General features: G+C 39.3%; 1 protein-coding gene across 1 annotated transcript in view; it reads right to left on the bottom strand.

Moving 5' to 3' along the window:
• Rsph3 (radial spoke head 3) overlaps window positions 1-12,608 on the bottom strand; it is a 45,006-nt gene that overhangs the window by 20,394 nt on the left and 12,004 nt on the right. Inside the window, exons 3-8 of the mRNA XM_021635736.2 lie at window positions 8,365-8,506; window positions 5,618-5,763; window positions 4,486-4,689; window positions 2,508-2,670; window positions 481-567; window positions 7-125 (exon numbers count right to left, since the gene is read on the bottom strand). Of these exons, the coding sequence (XP_021491411.1) occupies window positions 7-125; window positions 481-567; window positions 2,508-2,670; window positions 4,486-4,689; window positions 5,618-5,763; window positions 8,365-8,506 (861 nt within the window). The remainder of the gene's footprint in view (window positions 1-6; window positions 126-480; window positions 568-2,507; window positions 2,671-4,485; window positions 4,690-5,617; window positions 5,764-8,364; window positions 8,507-12,608) is intronic.

Genomic DNA, 12,608 nt, shown 5'->3' with positions numbered 1-12,608 from the left:
ACTCACCAAGGAATCTGGCATCCTCTCAGGATCTCTGAACAAATCATCCTGCCTCGGAGAGGACTGCAGGTTGCCCTTATGCTCGTAAGTATTTAGCCTTCTTTCAACCACTTCACGGATCAACACTGAAAAGTCCAGAGGTCATAGTGAGCTCCCATACTTTTCTTGCAGATACACAGAAACATCACCTAGCTTCTCCCCCTCCCGTTAGCCTTTGTAAGTTTAGCATATGTAACACTGTCAGTTGATGCTTTCAACAATTACGTCCCTTAACTCTGAAGAGAATGCCAATTACAAAGCAACAAGAGAAGATGTTATACCATGAAATTATAGGACAGCCAGGACAAGAGGGTAAAAGCTGCACCCTTATTAACACAGCTGATATCCTCAAAGTTAAGAGTCATCACTAACAGCAGCGTTTCCTCTCTCATTCTTCCCCACTGAGAATCTTAGATATGGCTTTTATAGAGAATAACTTACTGTCAAGCACGGTTCTTCCCACCATGCTGTATTCCATGGATTTTTCAACTTCATTCATTAGCCATGGAAGGAATCCTACCTCAATATCTGCAATAAAGAATTAAGTTATTTCTTTACAAGACGATAGACAGAATGTGCTTTCCCTAATGTAACACTGCTCAGGAGCACTGTGTCCTCAACATAAAACATTACATGGACTCATAGAGCTTTTGCCACCGTCTATATATGTGCTGCTCAACTTCCCCTCTACTGCAGCAGAAGCAGTATTTTATAAATGATGAGGTTTTCCAGAGTCAAGACAGAGCTGGGCCCAGCAATCTGAGATGGGTCAAGGAGGGAGGGCAGAGAGAAGATGCCGCTCTGGGAAAACTCCACTGAAGTGGGAAGCAAACCTGGGGATGAGCACTGCTGGGAAAAGAACACCTCCCTTGAGGTCAGAGCCAAATGGAAGTTGATCAGCTGGAAAGGTATCTGAGAAGGGGCCATCTAGAACACTCCGATGCAGTGGAGACGAAGTGCTTCTGTTAGCAAAGACTTTACTCCAACTTCAGTGGAGCATCTACTGTGCAAACACTTGAACAAGCTGCCCATGAAAATCTATATTCAGAGTTTCAAAATGGTTTAGAGGCAGGCACTACATAGTTATTTAATAGGGTGGTAATGGAAAATATTGTATTTCCTATTATATATGACATATCTCAGGCAAAATTTTCATTTTCAGGTTTTATACCATTATAACAGAAAACAAAAATTATTGTTCTCTGTGGCACTAGTAAGAAGTCTATTATTATGGTTTGTATCTTAACTATTTCCCCAAAGCTCATGTACTGAATGCTTGGTTCCCAGCTGATGGTATGTTGGGAGGTGGGGCCTAGTTAAGGAAGTACATCACTGGGGAGTGTGTCCTCTTGAAGGGTATATTGGGGGACTGTCCCTTTTTTAAATTTTTTTAAAGATTTATTTATTATTTATACTGCCTGCATGTACACCTGTAAACCAGAAGAGGGCATCAGATCCCATTATAGATGGTTGTGAGCCACCATGTGGTTGCTGGGAATTGAACTCAGGACCTCTGGAAGAGCAGCCAGTGCTCTTAACCTCTGAACCATCTCTTCAGGCCAGGGGCCTGTCTCTTTTGTTTACTGTAATAGCTTTGATTTCCCAGTTATTCCCCACATAGGCTCAGAAACAATGCAGTTAAATGACTACATATGATTATATATTGAAATTTCTGAAACCCTGGGCTAACATCAATCTTGCACTCTTTGAAGCTGATTACCCCAGGTATTTTGTCTCAGTGACAGCTGACTGACACACCTAGCTAGAGCACAAGTGGGATGGTCAAAGAATGCTGGATTAAAGGTGTGTGTCAGCACTGCCTGGAATGTTCCAGATCCTTAAAATAATTGACCCTTATACTTCTGCAGCTTTAGAACCACACCTAATGCCAACTATGTGTTGGCATTAGAGAAACAGAATATACAGAATGAATCCATGAATGTAAACTTTTATGTAATTTATGATTCAATTTCTAAAAATTCACCATTTCAAATATGAGGAAATTGGTGGTCATAAAGCTAATGAAATTGGGACAATTCATGTTTTTGACATTAAGTCTTTCTATTACATAATCCTGCTTCTTAATAAAGAGATTCTAAGCAACATCTTTATAATACACTGCTTTAAATATTTAAGATTTCTTTTGATATCTAATAATGGTACATATTTAGAAGGCATGATGTTTATTATAAACAATACTTAAACAACTATACCTGCCTTTTTGTTTCAGAAATATAAAAATTCTAAATCAAAATAAAAATGGCCATGAGAAAGAGCATGTCGGCACACACCTGCATTTCTAACACCCAGGAGGAAGAAGAGTAGGAGGAGGCAGAAAGATCATGAGTTTGAGGCTGTCCTGGACTATAAAAAAAAAGTTAGAACAGTGATCATACACATGAAATGAATTTGAATAGTAAGAATATTCCCACTGTAACAGAGCAAATCTAATAAAAGTTCCCACACACCTCTTTCAATTGGATCATAAAAGTAGCCACTGTTCCTGAGACTGTCAAAGACAGACGGAAGAAGGTCAGACAGGTACTGCTGTGCAAATGCTCGAGCTGAGATCTTCTGTGACGCCTCATTGTGCTTATGTACAATTTCCCACTGCTGCTTCTTACGGCGTTCCTGTCAAGAAAAAGATGTCATTGCATATGGATATTTGAGTATTTTATCCCCTCAAGAACTGGAACAGGTGAGGCTAAGTATGTGGAAGAGTCTGCAGAAGCAAAAAGTTGTCAAGAAAGTATCTGTCAAGGGCTCACTATGATGCAATATACTTGAGCAATTAGTGGGCACTGAGTTTACGAAGAAATAAAGGAGCCTAAAGGAAAACTCATCTCCTTACCCATTTTCAAGTAAAATTTTTCTATGCTTACAAATAGGATACTGTATGAATGCTATCAAAAAGAAAATGGCAGCTGGTACACACCTTTAATCCTTGTACTTGGGAGACTGAGGCAGGAGAATGATGGGTTAAATGCTATCCTGGGTTACACAGGGAGACCTTGTCTAAAACAACCATTATAGAAAAAAGAGTTTTTTTAAAAAAAACAACAACCATGATAGATAATGATCTGTATTTTTATTAGTAACATTATAAAGTAGTACTAATACAAATTTATACTCTTATGTATCTTCCATCAAAGAACATGGCCAGTAATTTGAACTGTTTTTAGTATCTCTTCAAATTAATAAAGCTGAGATGGTTTTGGAGATCATGAAAGCTTGTGTGTGTGTGTGTGTGTGTGTGTGTGTGTGTGTGTGTATGTGTGTGTGTTTGACCTTAGGTCACATCTATAAAGCTAATGAATGCTTTTCTATGTGTCCACATTTTCATATTTTCAAGGTTTAAAAACAAAATGGATCTAGATGACTTAGATTCTAGGTTTTTTCCATGATGTACTTCCTGACAGCAAAAACATATCTTTATAAAAATTTTATTATTTCAAGAGCTCTATTTTATATATGTAAGCAAAGATTGCACATTTCTCCTAGGAGCTGTGTTTTCTTCATATAAACAATTATTAATTTTGGAAGAAAATCTAGTTGATTACATATTGAGTAGAAGTTTCCTACAAATGTACTTTTCTTTATAATAATTTGGGCTCGTTGGGAAATAATTCTCGTTGGTTTAAATATTCTGGTACTACTTTTTGTTTATTCAATGTATAAGAAAGAGTGACAGCTACTGTCAGTACCAGAAAGACCCTTAAATATGATTAAATGTAGTTTTTCTAGCTGTAGGCTATTGACACATTTTATTAAAACAAATTACAAAACTTTTATTATTGAAGACTCATGAGACATAACTGGGAAACAAGGGCGTGGCCGCCAAGAAACAGGGATCTTTGCTAATTATCTCCATTAGGTCCTAGACTTCTTACCGATTTCCTTTTCTTTCTGCTATGGGATGAAGGCAAACCAAGGTATATCTTTCTCTAGCACTTCTTCCAAATGCTTGATATTTAAAAGTACCATCCAGTGGGACACATATAATTTAGGAACCTGCATTTCACTGGGAGCTTTTAGAAGCCAACTCAGATATATTAATAGAAGGTGGAATATACAAAATATAAATCAACCATAAGAAATTTATAACCCACAGGAGACCTGAGCAGCAAATATTGTAGGTCTGTATCACAGGAACATTTATCACTATGCTACGTTCTTCATATAAATAACTATTATTTATTTATACTATAAATGGTACATATTTATATAATATAATTTTATATATCATTTAAAAAGATCACTAGCTTCATAATATGCTATATGTAAATTTGAATGTAACATATTAAAAGCCAAAAGACTAAGAAACTGTTTTGGATATCATACATAGATTATGGATCCAGCATACATAAGGCCCTGGGTTCAATCCCAAAGAAATAAGAGAGGAGTGAAAAGTCCAAGACAGATAGACAGACAGACAGACAGCTCCACCTTTTCCTCTCGGTGCCTCCTCTCCTGCTCTTCCAGTCGCTGCACTTCAGCCAGCTCAACATTCCTTATCTCTTCATATGAAAACTGATAGGCCCTCAGGTTGGCCAGCTCCTCCTCTTCCATCACTTCTAAAAGGGCCTGTTCAATTGTTTTCCCCACGAGAACTTCTAACATTGGTTTGACTTCAAGGTTAAAGTCAAAGAGCTTAAACACAAAAGAAAGCAAACAAAATTTTAATCATAAATCAAATGTAAAATAAGAATGTAAAGGGGAGTGACAAGAGAAGATTGCTGTGTTGTCTGTCAGACACTGTACTGCCTTTGCAAGGTTTTTAACTCCCAAAGCAACCCTGTGAGGCACACAGAACATTTTGATTATAGGAAATATCTATTGGGTTAAAATAATCAAAGAAATCTGTTTATCAATATGAACTTTAACAGTCAATGATTTTAAGATAGAATTCTGAACGTTAAGTGTCCCTGTCTTTCATATTCTTTTTTCTGCTAAAGACTGACTATTCTTAAAAATGACAGATGAACTAAGGACCAAGAATAGTGTACTTCTGAAGCAATTCAAGTCTAATAGAGTCAAAACTTTCTAGGTAGAGCTTGAAAATTTATTTTGTTTCCCAATTTCGATGAGTTTTTCAAATTCCTTTATTCTCAATTCTCTATGTCATTATTTATGTAGTCATTGATTTTAATTCCATAAACTGGCATATTTATGCATTCCACGTGGAGATGAAGCTGTCACTCAGGGTTTTTTTAAAACATAAAGTCCCTTCATAAAAGTTATGTACTCCATATGTGACTTGTGGAGTACCTGAGAGTGGAATTTCTTACATAAAGGGTAGTTGTCTTCCTTATTTAGTACAAATCTTAGGTACATTTACGTAAACATGTAAGCAAAATGTGTAAACAAAAATGGTAATGATTTTACTTTTTACTCAAAAAGTAGGAACAATCAAATAGTGTGCTTAAAAATATTTCTTGGTACTACAAGATAAAACTACTGGAAAGAATCCAAAAAGTGAATCTGATTGTTAAATGGCTCTTGCCTCTATGAAGCTCTACCTGAGCCTACCTTTACGTCATTTTTGAAGGCAGAGAGAAGCCAAAAGGATGTACTGTACCTCTCCTTCTAGTATTTGAGTGGCTACATCTTTGCCGGTTTTGGCAGGGATGAAGAGGGGTGTTGGTGGTCTGTCCAGAAATGCATCTGTCTGACACTCCATGTCGACTTCAACTATGCGGTCAGCAATTTCTTCAAGGTATAATTCTAGAAAGAAGATTATGTGCAGCAGGTTTACAATCACAGTCTATTTTAGGCACACACATGTTTGTGAAATGTTAGCTCACCTCAAGCAGAATTAAGTTACCAGGCATGGTGGCACATACCTGAATCTCAGCACTTAGGAGGCTGAGGCAGGTTGATCTCACCTCTAATGCCAACCCAGGATCAACAGTGAGTGTGAGTTCAATTCAAATATCAAACCAACAAAATAACCCCTAAACCAAAACAATATCAAATTAAATGGATTGGAAACTGAATCTTAGACTAAAAGTGCGCAAATATGGGGCTCAATTTACACACCTAAGAGTCATACATATAAAAATTGACAATCAGCTGAGAACATTTACTAAATGGCTGAAAGCCACTGGACTTTTCATTGCAAAATGGAACTAAAGGAGAACACCAGACCATAAGTGTGTCTGAGATACAAAGTTAACAGCACCTCTAAGAGGCTACATCATTAGTAGATACAGGATTTACTACAGTAAGTGTGTTGGGAAACTTTAAGAATCACCCACCAAACCACCTTGCTCTTTGACTTTCTCCCTATGTATAGTTTAGAATAAGACACTTGCAAACAATGTTGCATTAATAATTTGATGAGGCAGGGCAATGTGGCATCATGTTAAGAATTTGAACACTGTTGTCAAATACTGAACACAGAATCCAGCCAAGACATAGCTCCTTGCCTTCAGTCAGGATCAAAGTTACTTGTCATATAGAATCTTTTTAACACAAGAGAGTAACAGGTAAAGGGCCAGAGGCAACAGTAAATTAAAAAGTAGTGGCTGTATCATTTAGTATTCAGATGGTAAGAAGCTCTGCTTGAGATCAAGACACACAGACACACACACAGAGACATACAATTAGCAAAACCTCTCATGTTTTGAGCTTACAATTTTGTGTTGGCCACATTCATAGTTTTTTGACACCTCTAAGACCAACACTAGGCCTTAGTTGTTAGAATCATAAGGATGGCTAATCACTGACACTCATTCTAGGCTTGGCTTAAGAGCAGAGGAAACAGTGGAGTTTACTCTTTTTGCTTTCACTTCAGAAATAACCTTGGTGAATCTGCTCATGACCTTCACTGGATAGAAGGAGATTCTCAAGTCACACTAGTCTGAAAAAACAAAACAAAACAAGACAAAACACCAAGTATTGTCAGATTATCAAGATTCTGTCAACACAAAATGCCTTGGCCAGCATAGCTTGGTCCTGGAAACCTGACTGGGTCAGCAAGGGAATGATGACAGGACAGACACACAGACACATGTACTGAAAGGCTGGGCTCAGATGGGCTATACCCATTCTGAGGAAGTGGCACCTGCAATCACAGCAACCTAGAAACTCAGCACATGTATTATGTACAGCATGCGGTGGGGGTGGGAAGTGGTTAGTTAGTCTCTGTAGGCAAGTAGTCTCAGGCTGTAAACATCTGGGAGGAGACAGCTGCAGTTGCTAGTTTTTGCACATACTGGTCAATCACTTGTGAACACATACTTGCACACTTTCAACATTTACACTCAGAGCAGAAGACTTTTCCAATTTCCTGTGGGTCTGAAACATTAGTCCTTGACATGGTACCCATGTCAACGTTCACTCAGGGCTCCCTCTGCTGTTTATACATTCAGTCAGGGCCTCCTCAGCTCCCCATAAGGAAAGACTACAGCTGAGCAGAGTGAGACAAGCAGGAAACCCTGGAACCTGCTTTAGAAGCACCTATGTGCAAAGTCATGGAGAGCAGAGGAGAAAGGCCAGTGTGAAAAGCAGGTGACTAAATACAAGTGGGTTCACTCTGAAAGACAAGTAAAATGTCCAAACAGAGCTGCAATGCCCTCCTGTCAGTCTTGATGAAAAGTAACTCATGTTGGGTTGTGAGTAATTATCCTACTTTGAAATTGTGCTGGCTAATTTTATGTCAACCTGACAGAAGCTGGAGTCATTTGAGAGTAGCAAACCTCAATTGAGAAAATGCTTCCATTAGACTGAGCTGTAGGCAAGCCTGTTGAGCATTTTTTAAATTAGTGATCGATGGCAGAGGGTCCAGCCCATTGGGGGTGGGACCACCTCTGGGCTAGTGGCCCTGGGTTCTCTAAGAAAGCAGGCTGAGCAAGCCATAGGGAACAAGCCAGGAAGCAGCACCCCTCCCTGGCTTCTGCACCAAGCTCCTCCAGATTCCAACCTTGTTTGAGTTCCTAGACTGACTCCCTTCAGTGTTGAGCATACAATGTGGAAGTGTGAGCCAAATAAACCCTTTTCTCAACAAGTTGCTTTTGGTCATGGCGTTTTACCACAGCAGTAGTCACCCTGGCTGAGACAGACATATAATACATGAAAGGGCTAAGAGAGAATTAGTAGTCAAACTCTTTTATCAAATCCTAATCCCTACTTTAGCACTTCCAACATTATAATAATACATGCTCTATATATTTATTTGCTTATTTAACAGACTTCCCTACCACATAATGGGGAGGGATTAACAAACACGGGATACAGAAAGAAGATAAAGGAAATAAAATATAAGTTCCAATGGAACAACACGAACAGTTGGTGAGCCCTAATGCCAGAGGCATGGTCATGTACCTGTCTGCACATCCACATGCTTTCTGCCCTCCACTGGCTCAGGCGTCCGTGGTCTGAGCTGCTCTTGGGCTCGTTTTCTGGCAAGAGCCTTCCTCCTGGCCTGCTGCTGTCGATGAAGCTCTAGAGGATCAGGCTGTCCAGGCTGAGAAGGATAGACAAGGCTTAGAAATATCAGACAAAATCAGTTTTCAAAGCTGAATGCCATTGACAAAGCCATTCCTGGCTCACACCAAAGCTTGTGTCAGTTAATAGCTCCTGAGGATTGCCGGTGTGTTGAAGGTACCCTGCTGGTTGAGGCTGCAGTTCTTGCCTGGACTAGATAGCCATTATGAGCACTTGGCACTAAAGGCAGAACTTCCTCCCCTCGGCAGGGTCCTCTGCTCTCTGCCTGAGTTCATTTGGAGAGTGTTTAAATGAAGACTCCCCTAACCACACTTGATACATGGCCTCTGACACAGCTTCCTGCTAGTTCTCTCTTGACCTATATCTTAATTAGGTACTGAGTTTCTAGTCTTAGGATAGGAGCGTGTGTGTAATGCAAGTCAAGCATCCTTGAAGTGCCTAGTTCTAACCAATAATGCACACCTATTCTTGGAGCCATCCACCCACTCCCCTAGGGGTATATAGTCTTTGTTCTCTGGAATTAAAGTCGAACTAGCATCAGCTGTTCCGAAGTGTGTGATCCTATGGTTCTTACCAGCCATTCCAGACATGCTTCTCATCTCCTGCCTCTACTGACTTCTTAGGCTGATGGGAAACAGCCCCCCAGAGCAGGAGGAGAACCACACTGGTATGATTGATCGCATGACTATGGTGTGATGAGGGCCATTTTGCTAGAATGTGGTTAGCTGATGCAAAGCTATCAGCATCACATGGGTATAGATTTTTAGCTAATTGCTTGTTTTTTCCTCAAACACTTTTACCATCAGTTTTTCTGGTTCTGAGAGACCAAAGAACTAAAAATTAGATTTTTGGGGTATTGGTTTAAAGTTTAAAGTGCAAGCCTGAACAAAGGCCAGCCAGGTGGAGACATGTCCAGCCACCTGGGGACAGGAACTAGCTTTACTACATTCTTTTCCTGCCCACTAGTGATACTAAGAAACCAACCCAGATGGCCAGGCCAAAACTGTTTATGGTTTTGATGCCTAAAGTAAACCAACCATTTCAAAAGTCAATTTCCCTTACCCAATCATGTAATGCCAAGGCATGTAACTCCCTGCTTGCAGTTGTTTCCTTTAAAGACCTTGTTCCCCTAGACTGCCGGGCTGCACTCCTCTTCCCAGGGAGGTTGCTGTGACCCAGGCTAGAGCTTGTAATAAAAAGATCCTCATGTGTTTTGCAATGGACTCAACTCTGGTGGTCTTTTGGGGTCTCATGATCTGGGTATAACAGTTCCTGGTAAAACTGATATTTATTCTGTTACAGTAAACTTTAGTGGATAGTTGAGAAACTGAAAACCACCAGGAGTATTTTCTTTTTAAGTCTGAATTCAATAGAATAGATGTCTCTTAAATTTTTTATGAGTTCAATTCAAAGAAAAACCATCCTGAGTCCAAAAAAAGCTTCTCCAAGTACACAAAATAAGTTGATTAGAGGGCTGAAAACACTGTTTTAACGTAAGACAATTATGAAAGGAAAAGAGAAATCAGATAGTATTTTGCATGAGAGTTTTCAATGTTTAAAATCTGACCTGTAAACAAATTTTAAATTTGTGTGAGACTGTATACTTATGTATGTACATGTTCATGTCTGAGTGTGAGCATGTAGTATGTGTGCCATAGGACATGTATGGAAGCCAGAGGACAACGCAGGGTGTCATCCTCAGAAAGGACACCACCACCTTTGAGACAGGGCTTCTCACTGGCCTGGAGTTCACCCATTAGGCTAGACCGGTAGCCAGCAGGCCCTGGGGCATCTCCTGTCTCCACCTTCTCAGTGTGTGGATTTCAAGTGTGCTCCACTAGGTCCAACATCTCCCCACCCCCTGCCTTAAATGCTGAGTCATCTCTCCAGACCCAAGATTTTCCATTTTCTTTTCTTTTTAAAAACATTTTTTCAAAGTATTCCTTAATGATTGTCTGGATTTCACTAGAATCTTTTGTAAACTCCCACTTTCATTAACAATTATATTATTTGGCTTTCCTCTTTCTTATGGTTAGTTTGGTTAGGGTTTGTCAATCTTGTCTGTCTTTGCAAAAACTTTTGGTTCAACTGAGTCTATGAACTATTGGTTTTTGTTTCTACTTCACTAACTTCTGACCTGGTCTTTATTATTTCTTGTCACTTTTAGGTTTGGCTTATTCTTGTTCTTCTTCTTAGTCTTTGAGGCACACTAGGTCACTTATTTGAGATCTTTGTTGCTGCTGTTTTGAGACAAGCATATCACTGTCACTTAGGCTGTCATGAACTCCCTATATATCCCATAGCTAAACTTGAATCCTTGGCGATGACTGTGCCTCAGCCCCTAAAGTGCTGGAGCTGCACACGTCTTTGTGATCTGCAGCTCTTGAGCTAATTTACTATAAACTTCCTGTTACAACTACCTCTCTGATTTCTACAGTGCCCATTGTGTCATTTAAGAGTGTTTTGTCAAGAGTATCAGTCAAGATTTGTCATTTCTGTGGGTTTTTTTTTCTTTTACTCCATTATGATCTGATAAGGAATAAAAAATTATTTTGATTCTTTTGTATCTCTTTATGATTTAAAAATGTTCAATTTAATGAATGCATGAATAATTCAAGACACATAATAAGATCAGATAGCACTGAAATTAGGAGAGTTAAATTACAGCTCTAAGAATGTGTTCTAACTAGTTATATCATTGAAAAGTACATCTCTTTTTTGTATTTATTAATAAGATTTTCTTTGTGACCTAGAATGTAGTCCATTTTAGAAAAAATTCCAGGGGTTGCTGAGGGAGTGTGTGCATTCTATTTTTTGGATGAAATTATTCTGTGGACATTAGGTCCATTTGATCTAAGGTAAATTTTAACCCTGAAGCTGGTTAATTTTTAGTTTGCATGACCTGTCTAAAGTGGGGCACGGAGGTCACCCACTATTATTGTAGCAGGACCCACTGGGCCTTCTATGCTCATTAATGTTTGTTTTACGAGACATTTGGCATATATGTATTTCCATATTTATCTATGTATCTTGGTGGACTGTTTGCTTTATGAATGCACCGTGCTTTGTTCTTTCTTCTGACAGTTTTACACCCGCTTTACCCAACGCCTGTGCCAGCTTACTTTGGTTTTCCGCTTAAATTGACTTCCATCCTTTGGTTTTAGCCTGTGACAAGTGAGCTGTTTCTTGGAAGTAACAGACAGTCAAAACTACTTTTTTTTTTTTTAATCCAGCTCTTTGTTGGCAAGTTGAATCAATTTACATATAAGATTACTGAGGGTTTTTTCCTAACTCTTGTGACTTTATTGGCTGTTTGTTGGTTTTAGGTTTTTAATCGATTAGTATTAGGGGTTTTCTTGTTTATGGTATTGGACATGAAGGATTCCATCCTAGCTCTCCTTTGTGAGATTTCTTTTTTGTGTTCTTGATTGAGACTGTCCTCCTCCACTGAGTATAGTACTCTTTTTTTTTTTTTTTTTTCGGTTCCACATGGGAGGTTTATTAGGGGAAGGGGGGTTGCAGAGAGAGAGAGAGAGAGAGAGAGGAGGAAGAGAAAGAGAAGAGAAGAGAATAAGAAGGAGGGGGCTCCAGGAGTTCTTATAGGGTGACCCAGGGCATGCGCAGGTAATTCCAGGTGGTCAGGGTGTTTTCACAAACGCCTGATAACCGGTTTGTCAGGTCCCTTGGGGCTGACCATAGAAGTGCCTGCTTACTGATCCCAACATTCCTCCCTTTTTTTATAATTAAAAATAGGGAGCTTGGGCTGCCTTACTCTTTAAGCATCTTCTGAAGTGCTGGATTTCCCTCAAATGTCCTGATTCCATCATCAATCTTAGAAGACAGATTTCCTGGAGACACCAACTTGGCTGGCAGTTATTTCTTTCAGGGCTTAAAACATATCATCCATGCTTCCTGACCTTCAGGGTGGCCAATGAGAGATCTGATGTTTTCTGATGTGTCTACTTCTGTAAGTGAGTTGTTTTCCTTTTAGAGGTTTTAATATTATTTCTCTGCTTTGTATTTTTGATACCTTGAGTTAGATTGTATATCTGTGTATCTCTCTCACGTGGCTCACAACCACCCATCTGTTCCACCCCCTTACCCCTGGTCATCTACATGCA

The sequence above is a fragment of the Meriones unguiculatus genome, chromosome 20 (genome assembly GCF_030254825.1).
Source record: "Meriones unguiculatus strain TT.TT164.6M chromosome 20, Bangor_MerUng_6.1, whole genome shotgun sequence".
Lineage (NCBI taxonomy): Eukaryota > Metazoa > Chordata > Mammalia > Rodentia > Muridae > Meriones > Meriones unguiculatus.
Note: the sequence above shows the minus strand (reverse complement) of the source record. Positions and strands in the feature narration are given on the sequence as shown.